This window comes from Balaenoptera musculus, chromosome 5 (genome assembly GCF_009873245.2).
Source record: "Balaenoptera musculus isolate JJ_BM4_2016_0621 chromosome 5, mBalMus1.pri.v3, whole genome shotgun sequence".
NCBI lineage: Eukaryota > Metazoa > Chordata > Mammalia > Artiodactyla > Balaenopteridae > Balaenoptera > Balaenoptera musculus.
The window spans coordinates 19834250-19847562 of record NC_045789.1 but is presented as its reverse complement, the minus strand read 5'-3'; the positions used below and the strand labels follow the sequence as shown (position 1 = coordinate 19847562).

The following is a 13313-nucleotide window of genomic DNA, read 5'->3' as shown; positions in this document are numbered from 1 at the left end:
TGTGAGCTCAGTGAGGGCAGAACCTTTGCCTAATTTATTCCCAACTCTCCAGTGCTTAAAACAGTCCTGGGTGCATTGTAGGCACTTTTAAAAAAGTTTGTTAAATAAATGAATCAGTTAAATTTCACCCTATCTCAGAAGCCCGATCCTATGTTGTGTATAAAATATATAAATTGTAATTTCCCCAAATGCAGTTGCCAAAGGATGGTAAACAGTTTTGCAGAAACATCTACATTTCTGGGCAATAAGACACCTATTTTCATTTTCACTTCAAGCAAGTTCTTTTTCCTGTAAATAGCACTTAGTCCTCTTCCTCCACTGCCAGAGCTTGTGCAAGAACCCCATCCCCAAAGGAGAAGGCAGATGTCTAGAAGCCCTCAGAGCTCTCAGGTTGGGGTGGAGGTGCAGTATCATATGTGCATGGGAGTAATCAATCAAGGCTGTGAACTCTTGTGCTCAGCAAGGGACAAGAGCTTCTAATCAGAGCAGAACTGGTTCCCCAGCGGGCTGGTTCAGTTATCAATCATTTCTTAGTGAGGAATAGTGTGACACTGCAGAATCCACTAGAAAACCTTTATAGTTTTCTGTCTATATCAATACACAATAAATGTCATGGACCTCTCATTATACAGTGTGAGTGCAGACATTTTCAACTATCCACTCATCACTGTTTTAAAAACTCCATTATACAGAACCTTTTGTGTATATTCATATTTGAATACTTGGGCAGGTGAATCGATCTGATACCTGGAGCGAGCAAAAAGGTAAGCAATAAGGCTTGCAGAATTTGATCTCAAGAGGGCTGTATCTACCTAAGTATGCTGTGTCTCATGCTTACACCAACTCCACAAATTAGGTCTTATCTGCATTTTACTGTTGAAAAATGTTGCACGTAGTAAGGTATGGTTCGATTGACCCTGAGTGGAGATCTTTAGGGGAAGGTAACAGATGAGAATGTAAGTTTAACTGAGAGTACAAATGAAAACGCTGTTAAAGTGATCGGTGGTGGGGTAAGGATCGTAAAGAGGAAGGTTAGGAAGAGTCCCGTCGACTGGAAAACAAAGGATTGGTTAGAGGGTAGACCTTAATGTGTTCTTTGGTCTGTTTTCACTTGGGACTAGTTATTGTCTTGCTTTCCTAAATTTCTCTAGTTCTGAGGTCTTATACTTGCCCTTCTTACTCTTAACAAAGCTAAAACATCTTTCTCAACCAAATTCCAGAATTTTTATTTTTGAGTAGATGTAGTGTAGTAACAATGTAATATGTCGTGAACCTGGCTAGGCTATAAAGCTATGAAGACAGGCTATGATTCCTGTCGTGGGAAGTGTCAGGCTCCTGGAGAGGGCAGACACCGTGCGGGTAGTCAGCCCCCAGTATGATGATTCCAGGATAAAGGTGAGCCGAGGGTGCACAGAGGAGGGGCATTTTAGAGGAAGCTAAGAGGAGTCCAAGAAGGCTTCCTGGAAGAGGCTGATCCTGGATGCAAGTCTCTAAGGATGAGGGGACAGTAGCGGTGTTGGCAGCATTTCTGATGCAGGGAGGGGAGGAGGAGCACAGTTGTGGAGAGAGGTGGGGGTCCATAGCGTGAGTGTAGGAGGAGCACGAGGTCAGGCCAGAGAGGTGAGTAGGTTCCAGGCAGATGAAGACAGTGGGCACCACCGAAGGATGTTAAGTAGGGAGGTCACGTGGTAAATCTACTTCTTAGGAGAGATGTCTCTGGTGGCGGGGTAGAGAAAGTACCACAAAGACAAAAAAGTCAAGCATGTTTTAACATAATGTGTAACTGAACATCTTCAAGCATAATGGTTGCTGTCTAGAACTAATTTTTGAAATTTCATTTGGGTGTTGTCCTCTTTATCATCGGCACACATCCAGATGTCTTATACCAGAGCATGTAGCCAACGAGGAAGAGGGAAAGAATAGGGGAGCGCTGCGCATGATGAAGGGAAAGGTGCTGGAGAAGAATCTTTGCAGGGTCCCAGCTCCCAGAACAAACGTAAACAGACTGAAGAGAACAATGAAAGCCCCAGTTACACTGAAACTGAACAGTGGCTCACACGCTGCAAAGAAATGCAAGTGTCTTCTGTCCGTACCCTTCATTCAGTGAAGGAAAAAAAGGCCAGGAAAAAATAACATCCTGAGAGATTATGGCCAAGGTGGAGAATCTTTTTCTTCCATAGAAAGTTGAAATGTAAAAGAAGATTTTTCTATTCTTAATTTAAGAAATTTGTAGAATAACAGTTTAGCCAACTGTGTGACCATAAACCTCTCGCCCATTCTACCACGAACTTCTTTGGTGAAGTAAGGCCGGGATTTAAGTGCCATTTCTGAAGTCTTTAAAATCCTATCACTGAAGGGAGACCTTCAAGACAGCGGAAAGTTAAGACGCGGAGATCACCTTCCTTCCCACAGATACATCAGAAATACATCTACATGTGGAACAACTCCTACAGAACACCTACTGAACGCTGGCAGAAGACCTCAGACCTCCCACAAGGCAAGAAACTCCCCACGTACCCGGGTAGGGCAAAAGAAAAAAGAAATAACAGAGACAAAAGAATAGGGACGGGCCCTGCACCTCAGCGAGGGAGCCGTGAAGGAGGAAAGGTGTCCACACACTAGGAGCCCCTTCGCGGGCAGAGACTGCAGGTGGCAGAGGGGGGAAGCTTCGGAGCTGCGGAGGAGAGCGCAGCCACAGGGGTGCGGAGGGCAAAGCGGAGAGACTCCCGCACGGAGGAGCGGCGCCGAGCAGCACTCACCAGCCCGAGAGGCTTGTCTGCTCACCCGCCGGGGCGGGCGGGGCTGGGAGCTGAGGCTCGGGCTTCGGAGGTCGGATCGCAGGGAGAGGACTGGGGCTGGCGGCGTGAACACAGCCTGAAGGGGTTAGTGCACCACAGCTAGCTGGGAGGGAGTCCGGGAAAAGGTCTGCAGCTGCCGAAGAGGCAAGAGACTTTTTCTTACCTCTTTGTTTCATGGTGCACGAGGAGAGGGGATTAAGAGCGCCGCTTAAAGGAGCCCCAGAGATGGGCGCGAGCCGCGGCTGTCAGCACGGACCCCAGAGACGGGCATGAGACGCTAAGGCTGCTGCTGCCGCCACCAAGAAGCCTGTGTGCGAGCACAGGTCACTCTCCACACCACCCCTCCCGGGAGCCTGTGCAGCCCGCCACTGCCAGGCTCCCGTGATCCAGGGACAACTTCCCCGGGAGAACGCACGGCGCGCCTCGGGCTGCTGCAACGTCACGACGCCTCTGACGCCGCAGGCTCGCCCCGCCTCCTCCGTAATGCTCCCTCCCCCCGGCCTGAGTGAGCCAGAGCCCCCGAAGCAGCTGCTCCTTTAACCCCATCCTGTCTGAGCGGGAACAGACGCCCTCAGGCGACCTACACGCAGAGGCGGGTCCAGATCCAAAGCTGAAACCCGGGAACTGTGCGAACAAAGAAGAGAAAGGGAAATTTCTTCCAGCAGCCTCAGAAGCAGCGGCTTAAATCTCCACAATCAACTTGATGTGCCTGCATCTGTGGAATACCTGAATAGACAACGAATCATCCCAAATTGAGGCGGGGGACTTTGGGAGCAAGGATATATATGTATTTTTTCCTTTTTTCTCTTTTTGTGAGTGTGTATGTGTATGCTCCTGTGTGTGATTTTGTCTGTATAGCTTTGCTTTTACCATTTGTTCTAGAGTTCTGTCTGTCTGGTTTTTTTGTTCTTTTTTTTTGTTTTTAGTATAGTTCTTAGCACTTGTTATCATTGGTGAATTTGTTTTCTTGTTTGGTTGCTCTCTTCTCTCTTTCTTTCTCTTTTTTTCTTTTTTACTTTAATAATTATTTTTTATTTTAATAACTGTATTTTATTTTATTTTTTTCTTTCTTTCTCTCTTTCCCCCCCTCCCCCTTTTCTTCTGAGCTGTGTGACTGACAGGGTCTTGGGGCTCTGGCCAGGTGTCAGGCCTGTGCCTCTGAGGTGGGAGAGCAGAGTTCAGGACATTGGTCCACCATAGAACTCCTAGCTCCATGTAATATCAAATGGCAAAAGCTCTCCCAGAGACCTCCATCTCAATGCTAAGACCCAGCTTCACTCAACAACCAGCAAGCTACAGTGCTGGACACCCGATGCCAAACAACTAGCAAGACAGGATCACAACCCCACCCATTAGCAGAGAGGCTGGCTAAAATCATAAAAACGTCACAGACACCCCAAAACACACCACCGGACACGGACCTGCCAACCAGAAAGACAAGATCCAGCCTCATCCACCAGAACACAGACACCAGTCCCCTCCACCAGGAAGCCTACACAACCCACTGAACCAACATTAGCCACTGGGGGCAGACACCAAAAACAACAGGAACTACGAACCTGCAGGCTGCAAAAAGGACATGCCAAACACAGTAACTTAAGCAAAATGAGAAGACAGAGAAACACACAGCAGATGAAGAAGCAAGATAAAAACCCACCAAACCAAACAAATGAAGAGGAAATAGGCAGTCTACCTGAAAAAAGAATTCAGAGTAATGATAGTAAAGATGATACAAAATCATGGAAATAGAATGGAGAAAATACGAGAAACGTTTAACAAGGACCTAGAAGAACTAAAGAGCAAATAAACAATGATGAACAACACAATAAGTGAGATTAAAAATTCTCAGGAAGGACTCAATAGCAGAATAACTGAGGCAGAAGAACGGATAAGTGACCTGGAAGATAAAATAGTGGAAATAACTACTGCAGAGAAGAATAAAGAAAAGAGAATGAAAAGAATTGAGGACAGTCTCAGAGACCTCTGGGACAACATTAAATGCACCAACATTCGAATTATAGGGGTCCCAGAAGAAGAAGAGAAAAATAAAGGGAATAAGAAAATATTTGAAGAGATTATAGTTGAAAACTTCCCTAATATGAGGAAGGAAATCGTCAGTCAAGGCTAGAAAGTGCAGAGTCCCATACAGGATAAATCCAAGGAGAAATATGCCAACATACATATTAGTCAAACTATCAAAAATTAAATACAAAGAAAAAATATTAAAAGCAGCAAAGGAAAAACAACAAATAACGTACAAGGGGATCCCCATAAAGTTAACAGCTGATCTTTCAGCAGAAACTCTGCAAGCCAGAAGGGAGTGGCAGGATATACTTAAAGTGATGAAGGAGAAAAACCTACAACCAAGATTACTCTACCCAGCGAGGATCTCTTTCAGATTTGACAGAGAAATTAAGACCTTTACAGACAAGCAAAAGCTAAGAGAATTCAGCACCACCAAACCAGCTTTACAACAAATGCTAAAGGAACTTCTCCAGGCAGGAAACACAAGAGAAGGAAAGGACCTACAATAACAAACCCAAAACAATTAAGAAAATGGTAATAGAGACATACATATTGATAATTACCTTAAATGTAAATGGATTAAATGCTCCAACCAAAAGACATAGACTGGCTGAATGGATACAAAAACAAGACTCGTATATATGCTGTCTACAAGAGACCCACTTCAGACCAAGGGACACATACAGACTGAAAGTGAGGGCATGGAAAAGATATTCCATGCAAATGGAAATCAAAAGAAAGCTGGAGTAGCAATTCTCATATCCCACAAAATAGACTTTAAAATAAAGACTATTACAAGAGACAAAGAAAGACACTACATAATGATCAAGGGATCAATCCAAGAAGAAGATACAGCAATTGTAAATATTTATGCACCCAACATAGGAGCACGTCAGTACTTAAGGCAAATGTTAAGAGCCATAAGAGGGGATATCGACAGTAACACAATCATAGTAGGGACTTTAACACCACACTTTCGCCAATGGACAGATCATCCAAAATGAAAATAAATAAGGAAACAAAAGCTTTAAATGATACATTAGACAAGATGGACTTAATTGATATTTATAGGACATTCCATCCAAAAACAACAGAATACACTTTCTTCTCAAGTGCTCATGGAACATTCTCCCGGATACATCATATATTGGGTCACAAATCAAGCCTTGGTAAATTTAAGAAAATTGAAATCATATCAAGTATCTTTGCCAACCACAATGCTATGAGACTAGATATCAATTACAGGAAAAAAATCTGTAAAAAAATACAAACACATGGAGGCTAAACAGTGCACTACTTAATAACCAAGAGATCACTGAAGAAATCAAAGAGGAAATCAAAAAATACCTAGAAACAAATGACAATGAAAACACGACGACCCAAAACCTATGGGATGCAGCAAAAGCAGTTCTAAGAGGGAAGTTTATAGCAATACAATCCTACCTCAAGAAACAAGAAACATCTCAAATAAATAACCTAACCTTACACCTAAAGCAATTAGAGAAAGAAGAACAAAAAAAAAACCAAAGTTAGCAGAAGGAAAGAAATCATAAAGATCAGATCAGAAATAAATGAAAAAGAAATGAAGGAAACAACAGCAAAGATCAATAAAACTAAAAGCTGGTTCTTTGAGAAGATAAACAAAATTGATAAACCACTAGCCAGACTCATCAAGAAAAAAAGGGAGAAGAGTCAAATAAACAGAATTAGAAATGAAAAAGGAGAAGTAACAACTGACACTGCAGAAATACAAAGGATCATGAGAGATTACTGCAAGCAACTATATGCCAATAAAATGGACAACCTGGAAGAAATGGACAAATTCTTAGAAAAGCACAACCTTCCAAGCCTGAACCAGGAAGAAATAGCAAATATGAACAAACCAATCACAAGCACTGAAATTGAGACTGTGATTAAAAATCTTCCAACAAACAAAAGCCCACAACCAGATGGCTTCACAGGCGAATTCTATCAAACATTTAGAAAAGAGCTAGCACCTATCCTTCTCAAACTCTTCCAAAATATTGCAGAGGGAGGAACACTCCCAAACTCATTCTATGAGACCACCATCACCCTGATACCAAAACCAAACAAAGATGCCACAAAGAAAGAAAACTACACGCCAATATCACTGATGAACATAGATGCAAAAATCCTCAACAAAATACTAGCAAACAGAATCCAACAGCACATTAAAAGGATCATACACCATGATCAAGTGGGGTTTATCCCAGGAATGCAAGGATTCGTCAATATACACAAGTCAATCAATGTGATACACCATATTAACAAATAGAAGGATAAAAACCATATGATCATCTCAATAGATGCAGAAAAAGCTTTCGACAAAATTCAACACCCATTTATGATAAAAACCCTCCAGAAAGTAGGCACAGAGGGCACTTACCTCAACATAATAAAGGCCATATATGACAAACCTACAGCCAACATCGTCCTCAATGGTGAAAAATTGAAACCATTTCCACTAAGATCAGGAACAAGACAAGGTTGCCCACTCTCACCACTATTATTCAACATAGTTTTGGAAGTTTTAGCCACAGCAATCAGAGAAGAAAAAGAAATAAAAGGAATCCAAATTGGAAAAGAAATAAAGCTGTCACTGTTTTCAGATGACATGATACTATATATAAAGAATCCTAAAGACACCACCAGAAGACTACTAGAGCTAATCAATGAATTCGGTAAAGTAGCAGGATACAAAATTAATGCACAGAAATCTCTTGCATTCCTATACACTAATGATGAAAAATCTGAAAGAGAAATTAAGGAAATGGTCCCATTTACCATTGCAACAAAAAGAATAAAATATCTAGGAATAAACCTACCTAAGGAGACAAAAGACATGTATGCAGAAAACTATGATGCTGTTGAAAGAAATTAAAGATGATACAAACACATGGAGAGATATACCATGTTCTTGGATTGGAAGAATCAACATTGTGAAAATGACTATACTCCCCAAAGCAATCTGCAGATTCAATGCAATCCCTGTCAAACTACAAATGGCATTTTTCACAGAAGTAGAACAAAAAATTTCATAATTTGTATGGAAACACAAAAAACCCTGAATAGCCAAAGCAACCCTGAGAAAGAAAAACGGAGCTGCAGGAATCAGGCTCCCTGACTTCAGACTATACTACAAAGCTACAGTAATCAAGACAGTATGGTACTGGCACAAAAAACAGAAATATAGATCAATGGAACAGGATAGAAAGCCCAGAGATAAACCGATGCACATATGGTCACCTTATCTTTGATAAAGGAGGCAAGAATATACAGTGGAGAAAAGACAGCCTCTTCAATAAGTGGTGCTGGGAAAACTGGACAGCTACATGTAAAAGAATGAAATTAGAACCCTCCCTAACACCATACACAAAAATAAAGTCAAAATGGATTAAAGACCTAAATGTAAGGCCAGACACTATCAAACTCTTAGAGGAAAACATAGGCAGAACACTCTATGACATAAATCATAGCCAGATCCTTTTTGACCCACCTCCTAGAGAAATGGAAATTGAAAAAAATTAACAAATGGGACCTAATGAAACTTAAAAGCTTTTGCACAGCAAAGGAAACCATAAACAAGATGAAAAGACAACACTCAGAATGGGAGAAAATATTTGCAAATGAAGCAACTGACAAAGGATTAATCCCCAAAATTTACAAACAGCTCATGCAGCTCAATATCAAAAAAATAACAACCCAACCCAAAAATGGGCAGAAGACCTAAATAGACATTTCTCCAAAGAAGATATACAGATTTCCAACAAACACATGAAAGGATGCTCAGCATCAGTAATCATTAGAGAAATGCAAATCAAAACTACAACGAGGTATCATCTCACACCGGTCAGAATGGCCATCATCAAAAAATCTACAAACAATAAATGCTGGAGAGGGTGTGGAGAAAAGGGAACACTATTGCACTGTTGGTGGGAATGTAAATTGATACAGCTACTATGGAGAACAGTATGGAGGTTCCTTAGAAAACTAAAAAGAGAACTACCATACGACCCAGCAATCCCAGTACTGGGCATATACCCTGAGAAAACCATAATTGAAAAAGAGTCATGTACCACAATGTTCATTGCAGCTCTATTTACATTAGTCGGGACATGGAAGCAACCTATGTGTCCATTGACAGATGAATGGATAAAGAAGATGTGGCACATATATACAATGGAATATTACTCAGCCATAAAAAGAAACAAAATTGAGTTATTTGTAGTGAGGTAGATGGACCTAGAGTCTGTCATACAGAGTAAAGTAAGTCAGAAAGAGAAAAACAAATACCGTATGCTAACACATATATATGGAGTCTAAAAAAAAAAAAAAGTGGTTATGAAGAACCTAGGGGCAGGACAGGAATAAAGACACAGAGGTAGAGAACGGTCTTGAGGGCACGGGGAGGGGGAAGTGTAAGCTGGGACGAAGTGAGAGAGTGGCATGGACTTATATATACTACCAAATGTAGAATAGCTAGTGGGAAGCAGCTGCATAGCACAGGGAGATCAGTTTGGTGCTTTGTGACCACCTAGAGGGGTGGGATAGGGAGGATGGGAGGGAGACACAAGAGGGAGGAGATATGGGGATATATGTATACGTATAGCTGATTCACTTTGTTATACAGCAGAAACTAACACACCATTGTAAAGCAATTATACTCCAATAATGATGTTAAAAAAAAAAATCCTATCACTATCGCATTGTAATTTTATACAATTTACCCTGGACCGGATGAACTGAGTCATAGCCTTTGAACCTTATGTTCCTTTCCAGCTTTTATATACCAAGTTAGAATTTTTATGTGAACAAATATATTTTTAAAAGTGTGTAACTGTTACCGCTTTTAGACAGTGAGCCCCGTGGGTAGATGGACGGCCACTTACAGAAGGGGCAGTGGGCACAAGGTCGTTTTCTGTTCTTCCTGTCTGCATTGCTGTGTGAACCCGGACAGATTCATAAATGGATGGTTCTTCCACTTTTCTTGGATAGGGATGTTTCAGAACAATCAGAGTGCCTGAATGAAGACAAAAGAACATAAGTAGAATCCCCAGAAATAAGGTCCAAATGCTAACAACTGGATAACTGTGGTTGAATTGTAAAGTCTCTTGTTTTTTCATGGATTCACTTACTCATTTTCTCAACCTGTATCGAGTACGAACTACATGCCAGGCACTTAAGCCAGTTGCTGGAGATACAAAGCGGGATGAGACGATATCTGGCCTCCTCGTGCTGGGACAGAGCTAGCAACGAACATAGTCATTTAACTGAACGGGGTGATGAGACCAATCTCGGTCACGTGAACCAAGCATGCTGGGAGCCTATGTGGTAACTGTGCTTTTTAGGAGAGATGTCACTGGTGGCAGGGTAGAAAAAGTACCACAGAGACAAAAAGGTCATGCATAAGAAAAGCCTTTCTGTGGAATGCTTCAGAAACTCTTTCCTAGGGGAGGCAACACCGTTCTAGACCTTAAAGCTGTAACTGGAGGTTTTCCAAGTGGGCTTTACAAAAGCCATGCAAACAAAACTAATCAAATACTCCGGGTATAGGAGGATTTATTGCATTGCCCTACTTCTCACTAGTTTCAGAACAACTTGCAACAAATCAGTGGACCTGAAAAATATGAGCTCGTAGCATTTTCCGTAGTATCTCATACCAGGATGGGAGAAAATAAATTAACAGCTGGAGGAAATGAAGTCTTTGCTTTTCTTAAGTGAACATGAAGTGAATAGGCTGGGGCTCCTGTGTGATTACCTTCACTTCCATCTGGAGGTGGGGGGTCCTGGCAGACAAAGGGTCCCCCCAGGGGCCAGGCATTGGGGGCTTGGGCAAGTCATTCAGAGGGCTGAGCGCTTTCAGCTCAACATTGACATTTCCCCCTTCTGCATCCTTCCCTTTCCCTAGTCAATCAGTCAGTCAGAAACTAGAAACTGACTACAAAAAGACTAAGTTAAGGGTTTTCTCCCCTTTGCTATGGCTTCTTGCCTTTTTAATTTTATTCAGGTCTTTTATAAGGCAGATCCAAGATTGTACCAGACACTGGGGGAGATGCAAAGAATTCAGTAATTCATTCAACAAATATTTACTGAGCTCTACTAAGTGCCAGGCACTTGTCTAGGCCCTGGAGATGCAGCAACAGACAAAGGAGATGTAGCGTCTGCTCTCATGGCAGGGGAGACAGAAAAAATTTTGAAAAAAAGAATATGTCAAGTGAGAGAATCGTTATAAAAACCCTAACAGAGCAATGTAAAGGAACAGAGAGCGAAAAGAGAGGGGTTGGGGAGGGTGGTATTTATATCAGGTCAGGGAAGCCTTCTTTGACAGGGTGACAGAAAGCTCATAGAAAGTATAGACCTTGAATTGCAGTAAGAAAGAGACAAGGAGGAAAGGAAAATACCTCCTCTGCAGTTAAAAAACCCTTAATAATAATGATAAACCTACAAACAAAGCAAAACCTTTCTATGAGGCTTGAGTACATACAACGTACTGACTGCAAAAACAGAACCGTGCCTTCTGATACCTGGGCCCAGATAGTGCCCTGCTGTAAAGTGAAAAGGAGCATTGAGAACAGCCAGAAGAGGGCTCTAATCTTGGCCCCAAAACAATACCCTCCTGCTCTTTCTGTACCCAATTCACCTCAGGAACCCTGGGAACACAATGGAAAATGGCGTTTGCAGTTATCAGAAGCTCCAGTACTGCTCAGGCACATTGTCTGTGCTCCCTTTTGTCCGTGTGATTCTTTCATGAGAACAGATCCAGTCATATCAGGACAAGGGGCCAGTTACAGGTTTACAGTCATAATGAAAGCAGCAACACCTAAATCAAGAGCAGCCGTTATGCAGGCTCAGGGGCGCTGTGGACGCAGCTGTGACATGGCAGATGCTCGGTGAATTTGGGGCTGGCTTCTAAGTGACCTACCCCAGAGAAACACCTCCTGGCAGCCACGCAGGCATCATGGAAAGAGCCACCATGGCCACTCAGCACCTGTTGACTTTGGACATTCTATCACAAGCTTCTGTTTCTTCCTCTGACAAGTGAGCATAATCACGCTTTCTTCATGAAGCTGTTTTAAGCACCAAATAGAGAAGTGTTTGTGAAAGGATTATAACAATGTTCGATGTTGTTATGCTTTGATATAGAGCATTTTAAAATCCTTGACTGAAATTCCAATGAGTGGCATCTTTGGGAATGTGGATTTTAAAATAAGTTAAGAAAGACCTCAGTGTAACGATGTGCTAAGAATAAAAATGGCAGTAGTTTAGTAGGCACTAATGACACAGCGCTAAGACAAACAGGTGCCTCTTAAACACTTCATCTGACAATGGAGGAGAGGGGGACCGGAGCTCAGGGCTCAAAGCGGCTCACAAATAAGAAAAAAATGTGAAATCTTGTGCTTCATCTTCAAAGCTGATGCTAAATTATCATCCTATTCCATATGCTTAATATGAAAATAATATTTTAAATGATGCCCTAGAAAGATGCACCTGGTCAATCCTCTGTCCTTTTGCATAGAACCAAGCATACCCCAGGTATATGCCTACCTATACAGGTTTCCTACTGCAGCTGTAACAAATCGTCACAAGCGTAGTGACTTAAAATAACTCAAATTTATTATCCTACAGTTCTGGAGGTCAGAAGTCTGAAATGGGTCTCACTAAAGTGAAAGTATCGGCAGGGCTGCTTTCCTTTTGGAGGCTCTAGGGGACAGTCCATTCCCTTGCCTTTTCTAGCTTCTGGAGACTGCCTGCATTCCTTGACTGGTGGCCCCATTCCTCCATCTTTAAAGCCAGCAACAGCGGGCCAAGTCCTTCTTATGCTGCCATCTCTCCAGTTCTCCCTCTTCTACCTCCATCTTATAAGGACCCTTGTGATTACAGTGGTTGCTCCTGATTATCCAGGATAATCTCCCCATCTCAAAGTCAGCTAATTAGTAGCCTTAATTCTATCAGCAAACTTAATTCCCTCTTGCCATGTAATGTAACATTCACATTTCCGGGGACGGATGGGAATGCTTTTGGGGGGGGTCATTATCCTGCTTACCACGGTATCAGTTTCTGGGAGGTAAGCATAGCCATAGGGGCCCATTGTGCTGCATTGTAAGGACCTCTGGGCCAGGGTTGCTGCCTGAGCCTGCAGTGCCGTAACCACTTGGTACTGTAAAGCCATTGCCTTTCCAACACGTGCATTTCCAAGCCCTGTGAGTCCCTTCAGAGCAGGTATGGTGCCAAATTTATCTTTGTATCCCTACCTCCTGGTAGAGTTTCTGACGTAGGGAAGGCTTGATGAGTGAATGGATGAATGAATGCCACAGTAATTCAGATTTAAGGCAGGGAAGAGCCTGAGATGAACCAGGCTCTTCCAGGTCCATGATTACCCTGGGCTGGGGCAAGGACAGGACAGGACAACAACTCCAAATTCGGCTCTCCAAATCTCCATTGGGGGGACCCAAATTTTATTTTGAAAAC

The 13313-nt window shown here is 42.4% G+C and overlaps 1 protein-coding gene across 2 annotated transcripts in view; it reads right to left on the bottom strand.

The window, feature by feature from the left end:
- The window catches only part of DAPP1 (dual adaptor of phosphotyrosine and 3-phosphoinositides 1), a 59150-nt gene that overhangs the window by 13070 nt on the left and 32767 nt on the right, over positions 1 to 13313 (bottom strand). For both annotated transcript variants that reach the window (XM_036852966.1, XM_036852965.1), the window contains exon 4: positions 9734 to 9864. In XM_036852966.1, the coding sequence (XP_036708861.1) occupies positions 9734 to 9864 (131 nt within the window). The remainder of the gene's footprint in view (positions 1 to 9733; positions 9865 to 13313) is intronic.